Raw genomic sequence first — 23,895 nt, 5'->3', positions numbered from 1 at the left:
TTTTGCCTTTTAAAGGTTTTTAAGAGCAAGGACCGATGACATGAGGAGGATCCCACCTTCTGTGTTTCTGCATGAGTCCCTGTTTGTAAGAGTGCCTTCAGATTGATAGCTGGCAAGGAAAGAGCAAGGATTCATTAACAGAAGGACAGTAATTTTGCTGCATCCATGCATGAGAATGAATAAATGACCCAGTTGTATTTTCAGAGTTACCAAAATTACACACCCGTGGCCCAGGCCGCTAGGAAGGAGATGAAACCAGAGATGTGACTCATGCAGAGTACAGTAGGCTGCAGCTCTGTGAGTGGACTGGCTCTTTCACTTACTGGGAATAATATAGGCTTTGGAGATGGAGCCAGTAGAATAAAGTTTGACTCGGCCAGGTTGAGCCCTCAGTGAGGTGTACTGTTTAAGAGCAGTGGACTCTAGTTTGGATAACCGGGTTTGATTCCCTTCTCTGCCACTTGAGCCATGGAGGCTTATCTGGGGAAGTAGAGTAGCCTGTGCACTCCAACACATGCCAGCTGGGTGATCTTGGGCTAGTCACAGCTTTTCAGAGCTCCTTCAGCCCCACCCACCGCACAGGGTGTCTGTTGTGGACGGGTGGTGGGGAGGAGATTGTAAGCTCCTTTGAGTCTCCTTACAGGAGAGACACTTGTGAAGGTGACAGTTTCGAACAAGTCTGACTTTATGGTTTTGCTTCCCTTGGCTTTACTTATGTGAAAGATCCCCTCCCAGATTCCTCTTCTTCCTCAGGAGCTTTCTCTTTCTCCTTTTATTTGTAGGGTGCCAAAGGGGAGCAGGGCCCACCGGGAATCCCGGGTCCACAAGGTCTTCCTGGAGTTAAAGGTGACAAGGTACCATCTCGCTATCATTGACCCAAATGCAATGACCCAAATGCAATGACATTCAATGACCCAAATGCAATGACCCAAATGCAATGACATTCGATGACATGAAGGGAGAAACCAAGCATGACTGGCCAGTTCAAGAATCTCACAAAAAGGAAAGACATCTGCAACTTGCAGTAATAGGTGTACTTTGCATAAATATGATTAACCGTCATGTACTGTCGTGTAGAACAGGGGTGTCCAACTCTAGTGCTTCAGATGTTCATGGACTATAGTCTCCATCAGCCACTGCTGGCAGAGTTGGACACCTCTGGTGTAGAAGATACTAGTGCAGGATCAAGAAATACAAAGGGGAGGAGAGAGGCCTGATTCAGAGGCAATTAGTGGCCTTCTATATTTTCAGTGCTCACAATATTAAAATTCTGTGCTTGGGCAATCCAGGCTGTGAACTAAGTAAATATGAATGCTACCCCTGTATAAATTATGTACATATACACATTTGTATACATTATTCTTAAAAGAATTCTGTTTAATTGATCCGTGTTTTATTTGGAAGGGGGGGCAAACACTACAGTGGGCAAAGCACCCCCACCCAGTCCCTGGATATTTTATGCAGGTGTCCATACTATTATCAGTTCTCATAATCTAAGCAGGGTTGGCCTTCATCAGGATTTGGGTCGGAGGCCACCAAGGAAATTCATGGTTGCTACACAGAGGCAGGCAATTTCAAACCAACTCTGACCTTGTCTTGCCTTGGAAGCCCCAGGGGCTGCCAAAAGTCAGCTGTAACTGGATGGCAAGAAGGAAAAATGCGCTATCTAGAGAGTTTTGCTTTCAGACATACAAATCTGTTGCTTTTTATTTGCACAGCCCCCACTCCCCCATGGGGCAGCAAGTGGGTGAAAAGGGGAAGCCTCGCTTTTCTAAATATCTTTGTAGCTTTAAGGGCTAGAAACTTGCTTCGCTCACCTCTTGTTTGCTGAGCAGAAGAGCGCTTCCTCGTGCTGCAGTGTGCCTGTTCCCACAGCGTTTGCATATTGGATAGTATACATTGAGCTTTGGGACACTGTTGCCTCGGCTGTCTTCGCCATCATGCGCTTGACTGAACAGCCTTGCAGAAACATCCATATGATCCTGTAGTAAATTTTGCTCCTCCTAAATCACCACATCTTTTGCTCTATTCTACAGGGCTTTCCAGGGAAAATTGGGTCCAAAGGGGACATTGTAAGTATCTGTTCTTGCTTTAAAAAAAAACCCCTCTCCTGCTTTACTTGAGGTCTGCTTGGTTAGGGCTGTCCCGGAATGGTCAGCTGCCCTGAGTACTGACATTTTGGGGAACTCTTTCTTTCCTCACAGGGGGATTCTGGCGTCGAAGGCCTGTCTGGGGAGAAGGGGGAGAAGGTAAGAGGATCTTGTTTGTTTTGCAGATGCCAGTCAGAACCAGTGGGTTGCATTTGGTGGGTGAGAAGCACTCAGCTGAACCAAACCTGGGATGTGCTGGCTCCTCTGTCCTTTTGCCTCCACGGAACAAGCAATTGCTCAGGTTGTGCAGAATGAAGAGGAATCTCTGCCATGATCTTAGTGGAGGCCGGGCAATGCCAGGATCAGGATTTGCCTTTACTATTATGGTGCCCCCCCCCCAAATACAGCATGATGTAGTGGTTAGGAGTGGTGGACTGTAATCTGGAGAACCAGGTTTGATTCCCCCACTCCTCTACATGAGCAATGGACTCTACATGAGCAAATGGACTCTTACATGAGCAATGGTGAACTGGATTTGTTTCCTTGTTCCTACGCATGCAGTGGTGTAGCTAGGAGGCGGTGGGGGCTGGAGCCCTGGGCACCACTTCATAGGGGCGCACTGCAGGGCTTTGCCCTCCTTATAACTGCTCCCCATTCCTGAGCTCATGGCGATCAGGAGTGGGGCCTGCTGGGTTTGCCTGCCCACCCCATCTCAATGTGGAGTTCGGGAGTGGGGCCAGCCAGCTCCCCCTCCCCCCGTCCACATGGAGGTCAGAGTTGAAAGGCCTGGCATCAGTGAGGCTTGGGTCCAGCTTTAAGCTGCAGGCTTCCAGCTTGAATCTTAGAGCTTGAGCTAAGCCTGGCTGAGACCAGGCTCAGACTGAGCAGGGAGGCTGCTGTCTCTAGCGTTATACTGTTGGCTCCGCCCCCAAGCCCCACCCCTGGTCAGATGGAACTTGTGGGCGGAGCCAACAGTATAAAGCTAGAGTTTATACCCCCACCCCTCTCAATCTGAGCCTGTCTGAGGGCAGACTTGGATTGAGCTCCAGACTAGAAGCCTGCAGGTCAAAGCTGGATGGAAGGCTCGCTGCTGCCAGGCTCAAATGGGTCCTTGCCATCCCAACCTCCACTTGGAGATCGGGAGTGGGGAGAGCCAGCTGGTCCCCACTCCTGAACTCCTCATGGAGATGGGGAGTGGGGTGATCCCTGCTTACTAGTGCTGTAACTGCGCCCCTGCCTCTCCCAGAGCTGGGGTGGGAGGGGACACACCCTTTTAATATACCCTGTACACATGTAGCCTGCTGGTGACCTTAGGCTAGTTCCAGTTCTTTCAGAGCTCTTTCAACCCCACCTACCTCACAAGGTGTCTGTTGTGGGTAGAAGAAGGGAAGGAATTTGTAAGTTGCTTTGAGACTCCTTATGGTTGAGAAAAGTGAGGTATAAATCCAAAGTCTGAGGCTGCGAGGGGGATGGAAAGGTGAGGGTGGAAAAGAGGCTGAAGCGGAACTAGAAGATCCCTTACCCTTTCTGCCTCTTGAGCCATGTCAGCTGATTCCTTTCAGAGGAGTGGCCTGCGAAAAAGGGGACATCTGGCCACTCTTCCTTTTGCGCATTGTGCCTCTTGCCTTTGATGCCAAAGTTTACAAGCATGGAAAAATATAACTGATTGGTTTAAACTAATACAGGGAATTCCGCACTTCCCCAACCCCTGCTTCCTCACCCACCAAGCAAACTTTCTCACAACTCTTCAACCTTCAAAACTCCTCTGTCCTTCCAAGCAGCTTTCCCCCTAGGCCTTATTTAAAATCCCACTCACTCCCCCAGCCAAACTTTAACACTTGCCTCAGAAATACTTGCTGCTAATCAGTGCAGTGATGTCATCTATCTGAGCATTTGGGGTGCTTGTGAACACTCCGTGGCATCAAAGCTGCTCCACCAACAGCGATCCTTGTGACAGGCACGAAGGCAGCCAATGACTGGCTTAGGAAGGAGAACTTTCCCCTGTTTCTTTCTTCCTTGAGGAAGATCACTGCTGTCTGGTTTCCTACACAAGAAAAGGAAAACTAAACATATTAGTAGATGACCCAGCCTTGAGGCGTGCATGATCCCCCCCCCCTCTTTATTGATTCATTGATGTGGTGGGGTTGTCCATCGTTTCCCCCTGAATACTCAAAAGTCTCCTACTGGTGCTGCTGTTCTTGTGAGTCTGAGCTTGCTTTCTGTTTTTCATTCTTAGGGTGAATCCGGAGAGCCAGGACCCAAGGGACAGGTGATTATTTGCAAAACAGAATGTAATTATGCCCTGATTTCAGCACTGCAAGTTAGGGAGGGTACAAACCTTTTTGTAAACTAAAGACTTAAGTTAATTCTTCTGATGATCCGTGAAGAAAGGCCAGTGATGTTGGGGAGGAGTTAGCCTAGAAAAACAAATATCTCTGAGGGATACACAAGAACTTTCTGAAAAGATGATGGTAAATTTCTAAAATGATGGAGTGAATGAATGAAACAGTAACATTGGATTGCAAACAGTCGCTTGGATTGCAAATGGTCCATAAAAAAGGGTTAGCTGGCAGGTGAAAGGCAATCTTGCTTCGCACAGAGAGTCAGTGACCTTGGAATTGCTACAAGATGTGGGAGGCCTCTTGCATTGTTTCAAAAATTGATTAAACGGGTATATGGAGGAGAGAATTTATTCGCCATACTAATAAAGGAAATGAAAACCCTTGATCACTTTAAGGACTGTCTTATGTTGAGCATTAGTAGGGATTGATGGATTTTAACATTTGCGCACTGTTTGTTAAGCCCTCAATGGTACCTGCCAAGCTGTTGAAACTTAGGCCCTTTATGCATGCAGTTCTTACCCTGTGGATCAGGAGCATGCGGTGTCACATGTCCCCAGGTGGAGGCCATCTATTCACACGGGGGTGTGTGTGTGTGTGTGCAAAATCACCCCCACAACTGCTCCTCCTTCCTCCCTGCAGACTGTCTAGAGCTGGGCCCAGCACTTGGGCCTGACCCTGAGCCTTGGTCCCAGACAGTGCCACCAGCAGCTGGCACAACAATGCCGGGAAAGGAGCTGGGGGAGGAGGGAGAGCCGACCATGGAGGCAGCCGACCCCCGGGGTGGGGGAGAAAAAGGGGCCGGGAAAGGAGCTGGGCTGGCCGGCGCAGCTAAGAGGGAGCCAGGCTGATTGGGCTGGGGGCTGACCAGTCCTGTGGGGAGGAGGTAAGAGGGTAGGAATGCCGTGGATGGGGGTGGAGAGTTGGAGTGTGAAGGAGAGTGAGAGGACGGGGGAGAGGAGAGAGAAGGAGAAGGAGGCTGGAGAAGGCAGGCTGATTGGAAGGAGACGAAGGAGGAAAGGGGGAGAGAGGAAAACACAAGGAGGAAGATGGGTGAGAGGGCTTCGTGGTGGGGGATGGTAGCTGCCCATGGGGGTGGGGGGGGGGCAGGGGTGGAAAACTTAGTTCTTGCCCTGGGCTCCATTTGCTGTTGGTATGCCACTATCAGCTTTGCAGTAGCTTTCCCCTGTGTTTTTTGTTTAAATAGGATTCTCCTGCTGTGAAGTGTCCTTAGCCAGGCCAACCTGTCATTTTACCCACCCATTCTCTCCATGCAGCTTCCAGCTAGGAAGGTTGCCCTCTGCTGCCTTTTGAGTGCATGTGTGCACCATCTTGCAGCTAGCGTTACTTTGGTAGACCATGTAAATTTCATGTAGATTTCACTTATCTACCACTCCAACAATAGACTGGCAGCGTTAAAATTAAGAAAGGAAAGCACTTCCAATTGCTCTGATTTGCTGCCACCGAAAGTGGGAGGAGCTGCTTGGGTGGGGTGGGGAAAGGCAGGGAGGAGTGAGAAAACCCGATGCAAGCTGAACACATGCGGTTACCCTTCACTTCCCTGTGAATGGAGAGGAAAAGTTACACATTCAGAGGCTTTGGAAACTGAAGGGATTCTCTGATCTGAGGCTCAGTGAATTCCGGAGAAGGGAAAATGTTTGTGTTATGGACAATCCAACCCTAAGGGAATATACACTCTATGCAAGGGATACTACAAGTGTGTAAATGGTCATAGAATGTAGAGCTGGATGAATCATTGGTTATAACCCATGTGATAATACCAATTCTATTCTGATGCTTAAAGGACTTTCTGAGAGGGTCTTCTTATGGCGCATTGGCTTTCCAGGGCCCAACAGGAATGTAGGATACTTGAAAAGATGCCCCTTCTTACTAGCATTTCTTGTTTCACAGCAAGGTATTCGTGGAGAGACTGGTTTTCCTGGACCTACTGGGGATGGAGGAGCACCTGGTGTCAGAGGGTTCCCTGGACCCCCCGGTCCTCGGGGGCTTGGTGGGGAGCGTGGTGTGCCTGGAATGCCTGGGCCTCAGGGCGCCCCAGTAAGTAAATCCCATAAAGCTCCATCCTGCTGATGAAAATAGCACCTAGAGTGAGAAAAACACACACTCTATTTCATCATCTAGAATACTAGCAAACGTTTATGAATTTTTCTAGTTTAGCTCCTGTCTGGGAAGCAGAGTTAGTCCCTCGTGACTCTGAATCCAGAACTGTATTCCTGTGGAAAATGGTCAGAAGAGGGTTCTGGTTCTTCATCCCATTCCATCCGGAATCTTGATATCAGTCTGAGGCCCCTTCCGCACATGCAGAATAATGCACTTCCAATCCACTTTCACAATTGTTTGCAAGTGGATTTTGCTATTCCGCACAGTAAAATCCAGCTGCAAAGTGCATTGGAAGTGGATTGAAAGTGCATTATTCTGCAGGTGTGGACCCAACTCTCTGGACCTTTCCCCACTCACTGTTTGCTGCGCGCTACTCTTGCCAAGTAGCGCGGTGTCCAGCGGCACTCCCCACTACAGGGGCGGCGACAACGCAGCTGCCCCGACTCTGCCGCTCTCGCGCCCCCTCAGTGCGCATAATTTCTGGCGCTGCTGAAAACTGCGCCTTTTGATGACCTCGCGCAAAGCGCGGGGCAGTGGGGAAGCCGGGGAACACAGTCCCCGCGCTGAAAAGGTCCACGCTGGATGAAACCAACGTCATTTTTAAAAGTGGGGAAACGGCCTCTGTTGAGTTCGTGCCCAGAGGGAATAAAAAAGTCTCCTCCCTTGACTGCCTTCACCTTACTGCCTTCATCTTACTGCTCCAAGGTAGGAATTAACTGTGATTACCTTCCAAAAATCTAATTCCTCAGATCAGGCAAAAAGTTGCCCTTAAAATTAATTGCACCTATTCAACAGGGCGGGACTCAGTGCTGGTGCAATGGAGACCTGGGTTTGAATCTCTGCTGAGCCATATGGCATCTTAGACAAGATACGAACATCCCTAATGAGCACCAGAGCCAATGCCAGCAATCACGGGGCTATTTAAATCATGGAATCAAAGGGGGAGGAAAGGATTAAACACCCTCTTTCTCTCCAGCAACCTTTCTGTGCTCTTGGTAGCCCTAGAAAATGCACAGATATTGTATTTTTCTTTTTTTCCAGGACTAATAAAAGCAAAGAAACATCCATTTTGATTGGTGAAACTATGTGGGGGGTGGAAGGATTAAATTCCTTCCCCTTGCATTGTGGCCCCAGTTCAAAGTGGGTTTTTGCGTAAAAGCTATTGGCTTTTTAAAAAGACTGTAAGATTTCATCACAGATTACGGACGCCTTCCCCTTTCTGATAATTTGCACATTATAAATAAGGCCACACCACCCCCTAATGGCCTGTGCCTAGAAATGCAAAAGTTAATATAAGTTTAAGAAATATATAAAAGTATTTGGATGCTTCCATTTTCATTCATCTTCCCAGAAGACCAAAGATGTAATAGGGTAACCCCGTTCCACTCAGCACCACAGGATGCAGGCAGTAGTTCTTAGAACAATGTGGCGATCAGCAACCTCCCTTTAAAAAAACTGATACTTTGCATTTTCAGTCAAAAATGTTTGCCTGTGACTAGGAAACTAGTTGGCAGTTGGCGCTTATTCCGCCTGCTGTGAGAACCTGACCTTAAACAGGTCAGTTGTCCAGCTGTTTTTGGAGAAAGGCACATCTCCAAGGGGCAGCCTCGAGTCATCAGAGTTAGGGAGGGGTTGTATGGGACATCTCCCCACATGGAATCTTGCATGTGGCTCCTTTCTTCCTCACTTGTGAGTATATGAATGAAACTGCAACATTTTAAGTGGGCATGGTAAAAGCGCACCACACAAAAAGGTGGCTCAAGCCAGTAATCCACTGTACATTTTACAGGGTTAGGTGAAACCTAACCTCTCATTCTCTTGAGTACAGCTAGACTAATTAATACGTACCACGAAAATAGTTTCAGGTAGACCAACTATATTGGTCTGCAGTAGAAGAGCAAGATTCTGGTAGCATGTTAGCGACCAACAAGATTTCCATGATATCACATTTTGAGAACCAAAGCTCCTTCCATTAGATATGAAGTGACTTGATGAAAGGAGTGTATCTTTTGAAGGGAACTTTGATTTTCAAAAGCTGCTACCTTGGAAGTCTTGGGCTGTAAGGTGCCATTAGATTCAAATCTGAGCCATGAGGATGAACGATGAGAATTTTTGTTGATCTCTTTGGGAAGGTGCATAGTGTAGCTCAGGGGTAGGGAACCTGCGGCTCAAGAGCCGCATGCGGCTCTTCTGCCCTTGCACTGTGGCTCCACGAGCCTAGCCGCCAGCCCCATCCTTGCCTGCCCTGCAGGCAGCAGGGCGGGCGCACCAACTGCCCACAGTTGGTTGGGCCGCGCCGCAGGCTTCTCCTCTCGGCTGCCCCGTTGGAGCGGGGCGGGCGCTTTATTTTAAACATCAAAAATTATTTGCGGCTCCAAGTGTTTTCTTTTCCCGTGGAAAACGGGTCCAAATGGCTCTTTGAGTGTTAAAGGTTCCGGTATAGCTGATCTTGTTGCAACTCAGAAGCTAAGCAGTAATGGGGCTGGTAATTGGAAGGCAGACCTCTAATGAGGACTCTGCAGAGGAAGGCAATGGCAAACCACCTCTGCTCCATCACTTGCCTTGCAAGCCCTTTGCTGGGGTTGCCATAAGTAAGTTGTGACTTGACAGCTTTTTACACACACACATTTTCCTACTTAGACACGAAATGAATACTGTTTCCCCACTAGACAGTTTTAATCTCATACGCATCATCCTAAATGTAGACTGTGGTATCTGATGCATCAGTCAGCACACTAAAAATCCCACCTGCAATACTATACTATCAACCACACCTTTTGCACAGCAAGTTCCACGCAAACACTTACTGATTGGTTCCCCACCTGGGGACATGACAATTTTATACCCCACTAAAACATTCCCATTCTCACTGGACACAGTGTGTAACAGACTTCCCTCTGTGATACACCTCTGAAGATGCCAGCCACAGATACAGGCAAAACGTTAGGAACAAGATCCACCCGACCACGGCCACCCAGCCCAGAAAACCCACCACAATCACACTAAAAACCTTTGCTTTATTTTGAATTTTTAAAAAATCCTTACATTTCCAGACCTTTACTGCAAAAATAAGCTGAAGACTCATAGACATCTTTTGAAAAAAGCAAAAGGGGCAAATACCAAGCCCATTCTTGCATGTCTGTCTGCCTCTTCCTGTGCCTAGCTATCACATGTTCAGTAAGGTTTAGTAGGAAGTGGTGGTCTTTGGGGTCACCAAGTCTGGACTTTTTTCCTCAGTGTGTAAAGTCACAATTATCAGTAGGATCATTTTGCCAACCTGCTGTTTCCAGATGAGTAAGTTGGTCAGGCTGATTGTGTTGCTGCCCCTGCCCTCCCCCTCTTTTCCCTGGGACACTGAGAAGACCAGCAAGGCTGGATAGGAGGTGAGAAGGGAGCAAGGTGAGAAGGGAGGTGAGAAGGGAGGTGAGAAGGGAGCAAGGAGCCCAGCGCCATTATCAAAGGGCAAGGGAAACTTCCTCTACTTACTGCTGTATTGGTATCAATTTTTGTAAGCTGTTTTGTGGACTGAAAAATGGGCAGAAATGAAATAAATACTATGACGGTGATACGTGAACAAGGTCTCTCTTCTTGCCTTTTTGCAGGGCAGGGATGCAGGAGATCAGCACATTGTTGACGTGGTCCTGAAAATGTTGCAAGGTAGGATACCCAAAGAATGTAAGAGACCAGTTGGGTCAGACCAAGGACTTTTCTTGGCTAGCACAGCCTGTTTGGCAGCACTCTGAACAGGACGTAGTGGTGACAGCTCTCTCCTCCTTCATTGATCATCCTCCAGTGCCAAGATGTTCAGAGGTGGAGTACTTCTGGAAATGGAAGTTCCATTTACCTTTTGGAAGTGATGATACTCAGTTACTCAAGGAGTGTGCACAGTCCCCTTTGGAAGCCATATGAAGCCCAGTTGATGCATCCCGTGGGACAAAGCAGCACAATTTTCCTTGGGATTCAGGCTGCTGGAAGGGCCGCAAAACTTCAGTATCCAACCTGAAAACTATCTTCTTGCACACATAATGATAACTTGTTAGGTGAAGTGTCCAGTGTTGGCTTTTTCTTTCTGTGCGCAGGGTATTAGATCATGAGGAAGCTGTTGCAGCATACATGCAGTTCTCTTCATTGACAGCCTGGAGTGGGTCTCTTCCGGACAAAGCTTGACCACTTTATATTGTTTGAACATTTAAAGTGTCCCTTAATCAGTCTCCATCAACACATCTTGGGGCAGGGAGTTCCAGAGGTTAACTGTATACTGGGCACAAAAAGTATTTTTTCTGTCTTGAATCTAGAAAGGTGTGCATCTCCCAACTTCTTTCTTTCTCTGCCATTCAGAGCAACTGGCTGAATTAGCTGTGAGTTCCAAAAGAGCCTCTTTGGGTGGGGCAGGTGTGATGGGACCTCCTGGCCCCCCTGGCCCCCCTGGGCCTCCTGGTCACCAAGGGCCTCATGGACACCCTGGCCCTCGCGGCATCCCAGGAATCATCGGGATTATGGGGCCAATTGGTAACACTGGACCAAGAGGTAAGCCTATTTCCCTGTATGGAAAGCAATCTAGACTTTTGGAGGAAGGGTTTGAGACTAGGATGCATTGGTGGGAAGGGAGGTATTGTTGAGGTGTGATGACATCACTTCCAGGAAAAACCCGGAAGCGATGGCTGGTAGCTTTAGGAATCATCTGAAACTCTATGGCTTAACTAGAGCTTCTTGCCATCACTTTTGGGTTTCCCTTGGAAGTGATGTCACATCATCACCCTGGCAGTGCTGCTGGGTTTTTTAAAATTAACATTAAATTTTAAACTTTCTTTTTGGAAATGCTCGGAGCAGTGGTGGGTGATGGGCAGGGGATTCCTCATTCCAACCAGGGCCTTGGTAGCCCTATTCCAACTGTTCTTGGGAGGATGGTGAATGAGTCAAAGGTGTACAGACTCCTCCTTTGCCTCTTACACTGTTGCTTGCCTTGTGCTAACAGTAGTGGATCATAAAGCCCTTTCAACCCAGAGGCAGAGACTCCAGTTCAAGTTCTGGGGTGTTGAGACTGCTGAGAAGAACTGGCCTTCACACCGAGCAGGAAAAGGCAAGGCAAGCTGCCAGAGGTGACGATGCATCTCTGAGGCTGCCTGTCAGACCTACCATGTGTGATTTGCTGGGCTTTTAGGACAGAGGGGATCTGTGGTTTGGATAAAGGAATAACTAGGCTGATTTAATTTAAAAAACAAACAAACCCTGAATGAATGTATGTATGTATGTATGTATGTATGTATGTATGTATGTATGTATGTATGTATGTATGTATGTATGTATGTATGTATGTATGTATGTATGTATGTATGTATGTATGTATGTATGTATGTATGTATGTATGTATGTATGTATGTATGTTTATTTATGGTTAACAACCAGTAATACAATAATTCATAAAAGGCCAACTTCCATATTTTTACAGACCCAAAATGCAACATCTTGAGAAGCTGGATTCTGCAACCTGCTTTGCAGATTTGCACAGTTTCCCTTAGTGGTGTCTTTTTGCAACAGTTGCTATGACTTTTTTTGCTTTTTCTGGTGAAAAGCAAGGAGCTACATTTCCCTCTGACCCTTGGGATTCCTGTCCCATCCTTCCTCCCCTTGGACTTTTGAGATTTTGTCTCCCATTTTTAGATATTGTGCAGCCCCAGAAGCTAAAAACCTGTTCTTCACTTTAAATGAAAATGGAAACTCTCAAGGATCTAAATTCTCCCTCCCTCCTCTTCACTGTGGTTTTGCCTCCTGCACCTGTGTAGAATTGTGGCAGACTCCCGCCCCGCCTCACCCCACCCATTTCATAACTGACAATGAAGGGAAACAGTATAGTCCTGCAAAGGTGGATCTTGTTTTGTAGAAGGAAGTACCATATTTTTGGAAAGGAGCATGCCCCCACCCGTACACACAAACTGGAGTGCCCTCATCCTTCTGTTAACCGAAAGCGTGGGATAGAAATGGGAACACAGCTACAATTTTGTATCTGGCACAAGTGTTGTTTTTTGCCTTTAAACGCTTTGGGAGGGAAGGAAGGTAACATGATATAGCCTGACTGTCTCAGAGGTTGGTCCTTGGATGGGGACTGCCAAGATAGACTTTGCAAAAGAAGGCAATAACAAGCCACCTTTGCTTCAGACTTGCTTTGAAAACACCTTGTTGGGGTCAGTGTAAGTCAGTTGCGACTTCATCACTTACATATGTATGATTTAGGATTAGGATAACTGTAGGACCACTGGTTCCCTTGTGATCCTGCTGGCTACATAAAATCACCCCAAATGCTCTTTTTCAAGTGTCCTGTGGTTAGGTGGGTCGCAATCAGAGATGGAGCCACGTTTTATTGCAGAATGCCCTCCCCAATTGCAGAATGCCCTCCCCAAAGTATTCACCAGGCTGAATTCCATCAACTGAATTTTACACACTCACTGAAACCTCTTTTATCTGCCTCAGGATTTACTGATTGACTAACTTCTTGCTGCTTTGCGCTTGTTGCTGTTAATATTGATTTTGATCTCCTGCTTTATCGGTTTATGTGTTTGCTGTCGTGTGGTTGTGTGTTTACTGATTACTGGAAGCCATTGTGAAAAAGTGGGGGATGGAAATATCTGAAATAAAGCAGCAGCCGAAGCTCCCTTCCTGCAGCATATTGAGTACGTAGCAGCCAACCTCTCTCCGGCTTTTCTCCCTTCCAAACTTATAGGGAAGAGGGGTGAGAAGGGAGAACAAGGAGAACCTGGGCGTGGACATCAAGGAATGCCAGGGCCACCAGGTATCCCAGGTAAGATTCCTGCTGTGGTGGACTAAAGTCAAAGAGAGACAGAAATGCCACAGAGTGTTTTCCTGTATGCAAACTGTGACTGTTTCTCATGGATTCCTGTTGATCGGTTGTCTCTTGAATATTGTTGGTAAGGGCAGGCGGAATATTGCATTGTGGGAGCATGGCCACAAACGCAAGAAGGGGCTCTATGGCACAGTGCCTGTATTTTTTTCCCAGTTAGAATGCTTCATTCAAGAGGAAACTTTGCCAAAGAAATCATGTACCCTAAGGCAAAGGAGAGCTTCCGGTTTAAGGAAATAATGGCTGAATGTAAGCTGGCAGTGGAGAGCTCAGAGTTATTCCACTCAGTGACTCAGCAGCTGACTTCCTTCATCCTTCATGGCATGGAGAAGGCTTGAACCTCGATGTCTTTCCTTCGGAGAGAGGAAAGTCCTGGAAGTTGCCAGAGGTAGGCAGCTATGCTCTCTGGTTCAGCTTGAGATATCTTGCTGAGTCTGGGGAGAGAAAAAGAAGAAGAGTTTGGATTTGTAACCCACCTTTCTCTCCTGTAAGGAGACTCAAGGTGACTTACAAGCTCCTTTCCCTTCCTCTCCCCACAACAGACACCTTGTGAGGTAGGTGGGGCTGACAGAGTTCTGAGGGAACTGTGACTAGGCCAAAGTCATCCAGCAGGAATGTAGGTGTGCGGAAACACACCAGATAAGCCTCTGCCACTCAGGTGGAAGAGTGGGGAATCAAACCTGGTTCTCCAAATTAGAATCCACCTGCTCTTAACCACTACACCACGCTGGCTTGTTGTTAAAGGATCAGAGGAACCACTGCACAGCCCTACCCTCATTGTCTTTTGTGCCAGGCCAAACTGGCCCTTTGACAGAAAAAACTGTGGAAGGCATTTCCCATGTTTCCTCCCTGGCAATTGTAGGATTTGGTGGCAAGGGGTCATAAGGGAAAGGGCAGGCGGAATAAGGTATGGAGCATCCCTTCACATGCTGGAACCCTGTTGACTTGTGGACCCAAAAAATTGCACCCGGATTGGAGAGCCATTGCAAGTGCCTGTAGAAAATACTGATCTTGATAGAGTAAAAAAGACTAATCTTGATAGAGTAGAAAAGACTCATCTTCATAGTCCAACAGTATGACTCAGTGTCAGGCAGCTCCGTGAGTTCATGTTCATGGGTAGAGAATTCATGTTCATGGTACATTATTTGCTTTTCATGCAGAAGGTCCATTCCCTGCATCTCCAGCTGAAAGGGTCAGGTAGCAGGTGATGGGGAAGATCTCCCTGGAGAGCCTCTGTCAGTCTGAGGATATCCACTGACCTGGATAGACCACAGGCCTGGCTTAGAATATGGCAGCTTTATGGGGGAATCCACCACAGTCTGGTAGGCTTTACAATAAAAGAGTGAAGAAAAGTTCTATAGTGGTTCAGCCTCTAGGCCTGAAGATCCTTAGAGGGGGTCCCATAAGATCTTACTATCAACCTGATTACATGCTAGGACTTGTAACCTTATCCAGAGAGGGAGGCCAAATCTGCCCATGAGAGTGGCGGGAGGCTGCGCCAGTGGATTTGCCCTCCCTGGGGTACTTACCCAGGTGCAGGGGTGAAACTGCCAGTGTGTGGCTGCCATGGCCTTCCCTGTCACTGAGACATGCCACTGGATGCAGCGCCAGCATCCCAGTGCCTCTGCCGCTGCTGGTGTAGTGGGGTGGGCTGGGGACATGGTTGGGGAGGAGCCAATGTTAGTCAACTCCCACTTGGCCATTTGGCACATTACGCCAGTGGTTGGACATTCAGACTTAGGCAACCCTTTTGGGTGGCATAAGTCTCTTAAACCCAATCTGTACTCGGTGGTGGGGAGGATTTCATGCTTGCAGACCCTTCTCCATGCCACCGGGAAGCCCCTTTTTGCTGCAGCCACAACACTGCAGCCAAGCCGATTGGGCTGCCCAGTATCTATGAATTTACTTAGTGAATTCATTTGTACTTCACCTTTCTCATGGAGAGTCAAGGTGGAGGCAATGCAATGTAAACAGCATAATACGGTTCTCAGCTATGCGATGGCTTCTCCTCTCTTTGTTTCCCAAGTGGGGGGATCATGTGACTGGGACATCCTTCATATAACCAGTTCATATTAAACTGTTCTACATGCACAGGCATAGGCTGAGGTGCCCAATGTATACGCTAGAAGTGGCACATGGATCTAAAAGGGGGTGGTGGTGAGTTATCTTCCAAACAAGCTATGGGTTCCACAGGAAGTGATATCATAATGGAAGGAGGTCAGATTCTTGGAGGTGCAGGAAGAAATGGCTAGGAAGAGCACTAATACATTCCTAAAGGAACACAAGCATAGAGGACTCATCCATTTTGTTTTTCTAGGTCTCCCTGGTCACCCTGGACAAGCCATCAATGGCAAAAATGGGGAACGAGGTTCTCCGGGCGTCTCAGGAGAAGCTGGACGGCCTGGCTTACCGGGGCCAGCTGGACTGCCTGGATTCTGTGAGGCTGCCGCCTGCTTAGGTGCCTCTGCATATGCCTCGGCTCGCTTGACTGAACCAGGTGCCGTCAAGGGACCTTCTTATTGAAATGAGTTAAGGGAACATTTCCTTGCGAACTGAAGTCAGAGAAACTTCCACCACTGACCTTAAAGGACCAACGTACTAGGACCAAGGAAATGGAGAACCAGCTGAAAGATGTCCTCTGTGGGGATGAGGATACTCTGCCTGATTGGGCATCAACAGTCCATTCATTCTGCATTGGCGAAAAGATGACATTTGGCCACTGTGAGTAGCTTAGATAGTGGGTAATCGGAAGGTGATGACAAATTTTAAAATATGTGCAGAATCCATACCTTGAAGGGTTGAAAGCAAGCCTGGAATCTCATCACTTACAAACAGTTGTTCCTTTACCGGAATGTACAGGGAGTCACTGACCGCTTTACATCACCAGGAAAAGAACCCTGCAATTTACCAATTTTTGAGAGAAGAGAGAACATTTTGACTTTTTTTTTTGGACCAAATTCACACTATAGGATGGTAGAGTCCTCCCACAACATAATTGGCTATGTTCTTATCAGGTGGAGAGTGTTTGTATGAAGTAGAGCTGTGTGGGGAGAAGTCCCAAATTACCACATGAAAGAAAAGCAAAGGTTTCGTTCAACATGCTGACTTCAGATTCTTTCCCCCTTGAGGTCTACTTCACATAACTGCCTTGTCATGTGAAAATAACATGGTAAACCTGTTATGGGAAGACTTTACTACATGGAAAAACCATCTTATGAATTGCTCCTCAGGTAATTCATTAACTGTCTCATTGATTTGCGCTCTCCGATGTCAGCTGGTTTTCTAGCAAACCTATTGACATTATCTTGTTACTTTGTGTTTGTATGGAAAGTGTAATCCATCCAAATGTTTTCCTGATTTTTTGTTTGTGCATTATTGTTTTGGGGTTTTTTTTCTAGCAGACAGTTGGTAGTTGATCCTTTAACAGTGTTCCCCAGAGCCAGCCCGGCATTTCCCCAAAGCTGTAAATCTTTGTGGTATTTTATAAATACTAATTAAAAATCAATATATTTTTTCCACCAAAATAGCTACTCAAACCAGACAATAAAATGAAGAATGAATGTCAAACAACTTATGTGATGTGTCTGCTTCTCTGGATTTGATAGACTTTTGATTGTTTTTTCTTGGTGGGGTAATTAATCATTCTCATTATTAATTTGGTGACTCTTGCTCCTGTTCACAGGAGCCTCAACTGAATTACTTTTGTGAGCCCTTTTGACTCAGTGGTCATTTAGAATCTGTTGGCCAAATTTTGTGGTAAAAAATAGGACCTCAAATATTTGCACAAGATTTTAAATACATCTCTTTCCTGACTGGATTTAGGGGTTTTGTGTAGAGAGGGGTCAGGGGTGACATGTAGCTTTGTCACTGATTCCAGAGGGACAGCCAAAGAGCTTTGCGGCACCATTGAGGCATACATAGTTCTTCTGGTATATGCCTTTGTGGACTAGTCGCATTTGTCAGATGAGTGGAATTGGAAGACACAAAGGATTAAAAAAATTTTTTTTAATAGCATCAGTCAATGAAGGGTATTGCTTAATAAAGTGGGCGCTGGTCCACAAACCCTACCCCAATTGATTAGTTTTTAATGTGCCACAGAGCCCTTTCTTATGGAAATTTAATCAAATTTTGAAACCCACACCACCCAACTCTGAAGCCTTGTGATGTTCTAATCTGGAGCTTGAAAGCTGGCTCTTAGAAAAACTGTAGCACCTTTGAACCTGATATTATTAAGGTGTCGTTATGAATGAAATGGAGGAATTCCCCAGAACTCTCCAAGGTCCTCGTTCCAAGAGCTCGTTCCAGGAGAGATCTCTGGCGATTTGAAGCGCCGGCTCCAAGCACGTCTTGAACGTTAAGTCTGCATATTATACTTCAGTCAACATACTGAGCGACCTTTAACAAAGAGGATAATTGGCAAGGCTTCTTCTGTTAAGGCAGTTTTGTGTTTCCTCTAAAATGACCAGCAGCATCAGAAAGTGTCTCTTTAAAACAGAAAAAAAAACTACATTAAAAAACACAGTAGAATTCTCAAGTGTATAAACAGCACCCTTCACCATGAATCTGTGCAACCTTTCCTACATGCCACAAGGACTTGGGCTCTGAAAGGAATTGGAGCCGGAACAAGGAGCAAGAGGATCAGGGGGGAAGCCATGGGTCAATACCCTGCAGGGTGTCTCCCAAGAAAGAAAAGACCAGGTATATCCCACAACCTGGGTAAGTGGCTGCCCTCTTGTGGTGAGTTATGCACTTTTAAGGACCAAGGGAAGAACCACTGAGGTGTGTTTTTATTGGAGCATCACTTCCCTAGCAGCAATAGGATTTGTGTAGCAGCAGGAAAGGCATAGTGGACTTTGATAACAGTACAGTGTGAATTCATAGTAACACCATTTCTTTTCTGGTCCCTGGTGGAGTGCATCTCTTTATCTGATGCCAAACTAGCACTTGAATCAGTGAGAGACTAATGAGAAAGAAATTACTTGGACCCTGTCCCCAGCCAGCACAGGAACTGGGTTTTACAGTTGCCAGAAGGTCCAGACTGGTGAAGGACCACTTCTCCCTCTCTCTTGATTCTCAACCCCCTCTCCACTCTTTGGGTAAAAAAGGTGGAAGTTAATTTTCAATATTATATTTGTAAGAAGAAATTTAATCAAGAAATTAAGCCGCTTGCATACTAACGAGGCTCGGCGATGCGTCTGACAAATATGAACAAAACCTCTCCTTTTCTCCCCCCTCACGCGCTCCATCTTCTTGATTAAGGCCTTCATAAATATTCATTGTATAAATAGAAGATTGGATGCCATTAAAGCGACAGGGGAAAGAGATTGAAATCAGAGTATTTCTGCCGAAATGAAAGGCCAGGCGAGGGTCCAAGCTTCACCCCAAATAACAATAAATCATCGCCACGCAGACGCTAAGAAACCAACCTGTCACGACGTCGTCATCTCTGTCTTCAGGGTAAATTGGAAGAGAGTTAGCCAAATGTTTTTAAATAAAGGCCTGCTGGTGCTTTAATTGTAATGGACTTTTAGAATGAATGCCTATGAATATTAATTTGGGCAGCCGGAGAGGAGAAGAGGCAGAAATATCACCTAAGTCGAGCTTGTCCACTTGCATGAAATGTCTTCTCCAGTTTAGGCATAACTTGATCATAATAAATTACACTTTTTGTTATTAATTTAGCTATATAGCACCATTAAGGTAGAAGGTACTTTGCAAAGGAAATTTAAGGCTGGGAACCAGAGACTCTATTACCTATCTTAGCTTCTTTTTCTTCATGTCAAACAGTAGCTCACCAGAAGAGGGTGCTCCTCCCCCATTTGCAGTGTGCCAGAGTGGGACCAATTAAGTGGAGAGTCAGGTGACTCAAAGCAGCCAGTGGAGTGCCTTCTGGGACTATAAATGCTCAAATCCAGGCCCTGGCTGTCCCTGAGCAACTCTGAATAACATATGATGTGTTGTGAGGCAGGCCACTTCTGCTAGTACTAGTACCTGTCTCACTTCCAGACGCCCTGCCCTGGAAGTAACAGAAGCCGAATCCTGAAGCTAAAGGCACTTAACATCCAAATTTAGCTTCTGGGGAATGGAAGAAGGGGAAAAGACAACTATTAGTTATCCAGTCACCCCTCATTAGGCTCAAACATGCCTTCACTTGCTTCTTCTGGGTTCCCTTTTCTCTGACTTCTGAGTTGCCTCTCCCTTCCCTTTCCCCCTTCCTATTCCTGAGCACCAGGGGAAATAGGATGTGTCCAAATGTTTGTGTGCTCCAGAAGCCAGAGAAAATTGTTGTCCTGGTTTGCCAGGCCAGAAATGAAACCTCAAATCAGCAACCTTGTACATCAAGGTTGCGGCCCCGGTTAGCAAACTAAAGTGTTTCTCCCTTTCAAACACTAGGGGGCACTGTTTGCTTTCAAAACACAGGTTGAATTTGTACAGCCTCTCTTCCTTCTTGAGCATGTGCGCGCCTGGAAAAAATAGATAAATATCAAAGCAATTGCGCTAAGGGAGCAGAAGTGAAATGGGAAGAAGGGCATTCCTGGACGTCTGGACTACAATCTGTAGTCCATGGAATTATAGTCTACAGAATTTGAGTTTGTTATTGGAAGATTCTCAAACCTCAACTGAATGTAAGGTTGCCAACTCTAGCTTGGAAAATTCCTGGAGATTGATATGCAATGGGAGGGAGGACAGAATTTGGAAAAGGAGAAGAGTTCAATAGGGATATAAGGTCAAAGAGGCCACAAGGGTTGCCAACACTGGGTTGGGAACTTCTTGGAGACAAGGAGGTGGAGCCTAGGAAAGGTATGATCTGGAGAAGGGAGGGACTTCAGCAGGGTATCAAAGCAGCCATTTTCTCTGAGGGAACTGATATCTGTAGCTTGGAGGTCAGCTGAATCTCCAAGCAGCCCTGAAAGTCAGCGGTGCTACACTCCACCCCACCCCCCCAAAGCAGCCATTTCTTCCAGAAGAGCTGATGCCAGCCTCCAGGTGGTACTGGGGATCCCCTGGAATTACATCTCATTGCCAGACTACAGAGATCAATTATCTCAGAGAAAATGGCTACTTTGGAGGGCTGACTCTATTGTATTGTGTCCCACAGAGATCCTTGTCCTCCACTGACCCCATCTCCAAATTCCCAGGAGCGTCCCAACCTGGATCTGGCAATGCTACCTTCTCATCCCCTGCCAGTGGCCAGAGGGTAGGCCACTCTAAGTACTGATGTCTCTTTCTGGAAATCAGTTGTAATCCAAGGAAAATTGCAGGTTGGTGACTGTGCCTGTATATGTGCTTCCTAAATGTCTCAAAATCTAAAGCAAGTTTACAATCCTAGATGATGCGAGCAGGAAAGATATTTTTTAAATGGCTCAACAAAAGTAATGTAGGAGCTGACTGATTAGACAAGACCAGAAATGGTGGGGCTGGGCCTAGTGGAGCCGGGCTGGTAGCCTGCCGCTGGCTGCCCCTCTGCCTGGCCCTGCCAGGCTGCTCCCTCAACTGGCGGGCCCATAGCAGGCTCCCGTCCCAGCTGTTCAGTGGGTGCAGGAGGGAAAGGGGGAATGTGGGGGGCAGTTATTCACCCCCCATGTGACTGACTGGCCTACACCAAGGGACATGTGTCCCCATGGCCGGTACGCCCCTGCTCCTATGCCACAGCAGCCCAGACTACCCCAATCCTGTCAGATCTCAGAAGCTAAGCAGGGTCAGGACATGGATGGTAGACGGCCAAGGAAAACTGGGCCTGGTATGCTGAGGAAGGAAATGGCAAAATCACCTCTGCTCATCTCTTGCCTTGAAAACCCCATGAAGTGGGACTTCATGGTATCACCATGAGACAAGTGCAGCTCAACGATACATACTACCTTTACCACACTTCGAGCACAGAACAGTGTCTCTGAGCTCAGAGTTCAACCCATTTAAAGCATTCATTGAGCAGGAGACCTGCTCTGACAGGGCTGGATTTCAGGGCGGGCCTCGTCTCACCTCTTACTTGTTAGGTTAGCAGAGAACAATAGAAATATTTTAGATAAATTAAATTAATGATAATACAAACAAGAATGCAAGAAGAGAGCTTCGCCCCTTCAGGAGCTAATCTCCACCAGCTCAAATCAGTGAAATTAGAAGAGGATTTCTATGCAACGGCTGGAAAGGCAGCAGCTGGTAAGGACAGTGCTTGGACAGATTAAGAGAGATTACATTTTAATTAAAGCAGCCTGCCCCAGTCTGGGTGTCTTCTCCCTTTTCTCCATCAGTGATTGGCTTTGATTTGTTGGATTCGCTCCTCTTGCATGGCACCAAGTAAACTCCCGTAACTTTGAACCTGGAATATTTTCCAGAGCTCACAAAGGTCAGAGCAAGGGACAGTCCATGTGCCTGCCATTGCTCGTAAATCGAGGCTGTCTTGTCTTTTGAGACTGGCAGTGTGTGCAGATCATGGCCACCAAGATTTATTTACTTCATTCATTTACTTCATTCATTTACTTCATTCACAGCCTACCTTTCTTGGAAAGACTCAAGATGGATTGCAAAGTATTTTTTTTTAAACCAATCAATCAGATTCTATAAGATATTCAGAAGGACTACGATTACAAAATGATACAACAGTGCAGACAAACCTTACCTAAGGCATACGTTAATACAGACAGCAGATCGCTAAGGTAGAAGGCAAGGCAATAAGAGCAAACTGATTCTGCACAGAGCTGAAAGTTTGCCCCTCAAACCTTATAAAAGAGGTTCTATAAGTTTCAGACCTGGGGGGGCCACGGCTTTCTTTACTGCAGCCCCAGCTTGATTGGGAAAGGATGGTGTATCAATTGAATAAAATATTTTATTTTATTTCATGCTGCACTCTCTGTGCTAAAAAACGTCATTAATAACAATTAAACCAGTGATAATTGGCATTTAAACCAGTGTTAAAATTAATGGGTTTGATGGATAATCGCTGAAGAAAAATCAAAGCCTCAAGGGATAGGGGAGAAAGTTGCCAACTTTTAAGCTGGTCCTTCTAATCAGTTTGATATGAGGACAGTTATTATGTGATGTTATTAACCATCCTGCCGGGAAAGCTTCAATTGCCCATTTTGACTAGTTAAACTTGCATTAAATGGGCAGGATTTCCCAGCCCCATCTAGTTGGCAAGCTTAGAGAAAAACAGAACCCCGAATTTATGATGTTTACAAGAGTTTTTTCTCTAGTTCCTCCAGAGGAAATAAAATGAAGTTGGAGTCTTTTAATTAGGAGAAAGGTATTTGTGGGCTGTTTTGTTTCAAAGAAAAAGGACAAAGGGAGGATGCAGCAGAGATTTATAAAATAGTGCATGAGGTGGCGAAAGCAGAATGAGAGAAAGCATTCTTTATATTCTAATACTAGAACTCAGGTTCATTCACCCTTCATTTATGGCTCCTAATGCCACAAAGGGTTTCTGCAAACATATGAAGGAAAGATCTGTCTGCAGCAATACACTAAGGCAGCTGAAGGCAGCCTACATTTTCAGAGGCAGCACGCCTCTAAATACCAGTGGTGGGGGTCAAATAATTTAACAACTGGTTGTTTACAAGCACCATTTTAATAACCGATTCTGCCAAAGTGGTGCAAACCAGCTGAATCCCAGCACTGGACCCACCCTTTTTCTTTCAGGGAAATGGCAGCTTTGGAGGGAGGAGACTATGACATTTCACCCTGTGGAGGGCCTTCCTCTCCCCAAACCACACCCTCCCCAGGCTCCACCCTCAAATCTCCAGGAATTTCCAGACCTGGAGTTGACAACCTAGGCATGGGCCCAAGAAGAAAGGGATATAAATTGCTTGAGGTTACAATGTACCTTCAACCAGACCAGTATTTGAAAAACCTGCACAAAAGAGAGCTAAAGGTGGCATTTCAATGGAATAACCAACTGAACGACTCTAAATTTTATCATTCTATCCCAGGGGTCCCCAAACTACGGCCCGGGGGCCAAATGTGGCCCCCTGAAGGCATTTATCCGGCCCACCAGGCATGGCAGCAATGGCTCCATTCATGTGCAGTGGGGGCTCGAGGGAGAGGAGGAACCAGCCCCAACGGCTGTTGATGTGGGGCGCAGGTCTGGTGGCGCAGGAGGGTTTCCCACTGGGTTGTTGTGCTTACAGTTGCTTGTCTGCCTTCAGGCCCCCCACAACCTGAGAATGGGGCTACCCACCTCTGCCCCTGCCAACAAGGCCAGCTGAATGCAAACAGGGTGATCCCCACCCCCCACCCTGTGGGACCGGCTGGTAGGCGGTGAACGGGTCTCTGTGGCTTTGACTGTTGGGTCTGCTGGAGGGAAAACAGAGCCCTGGAGATACCCACGGCCTTCGGGGTCTGCCAGATCGGCTCCCTTGGGCTCCAGGGCTCCTTTCTCCCCAACCAGCCTATGCAACAAGGCAATGCCCACAGGTCTGCTCTTTTTCTGTGACTGGAGTTGCTGCTTTCTAAACATTGCTGTTCACAGGCAGGAGACATATTTGTGGATATTACC

The 23,895-nt window shown here is 46.7% G+C and overlaps 1 protein-coding gene across 1 annotated transcript in view; it reads left to right on the top strand.

Annotated features, from left to right (window-relative positions):
• COL9A2 (collagen type IX alpha 2 chain) overlaps nt 1-16,973 on the top strand; it is a 58,372-nt gene extending 41,399 nt beyond the window's left edge. The window contains exons 24-32 of the mRNA XM_048501612.1: nt 783-854; nt 2,037-2,072; nt 2,205-2,249; nt 4,327-4,359; nt 6,341-6,487; nt 10,153-10,207; nt 10,889-11,077; nt 13,269-13,346; nt 15,724-16,973. Of these exons, the coding sequence (XP_048357569.1) occupies nt 783-854; nt 2,037-2,072; nt 2,205-2,249; nt 4,327-4,359; nt 6,341-6,487; nt 10,153-10,207; nt 10,889-11,077; nt 13,269-13,346; nt 15,724-15,929 (861 nt within the window). The 3' untranslated portion in view covers nt 15,930-16,973. The remainder of the gene's footprint in view (nt 1-782; nt 855-2,036; nt 2,073-2,204; nt 2,250-4,326; nt 4,360-6,340; nt 6,488-10,152; nt 10,208-10,888; nt 11,078-13,268; nt 13,347-15,723) is intronic.
• The last annotated feature ends 6,922 nt before the right edge of the window (nt 16,974-23,895 follow it).

Source organism: Sphaerodactylus townsendi, linkage group LG06 (assembly GCF_021028975.2).
Source record: "Sphaerodactylus townsendi isolate TG3544 linkage group LG06, MPM_Stown_v2.3, whole genome shotgun sequence".
Taxonomy (NCBI): Eukaryota; Metazoa; Chordata; class Lepidosauria; order Squamata; family Sphaerodactylidae; genus Sphaerodactylus; species Sphaerodactylus townsendi.
The sequence above is the reverse complement of the archived record's forward strand: the minus strand, read 5'-3'. Positions and strand labels throughout refer to the sequence as shown.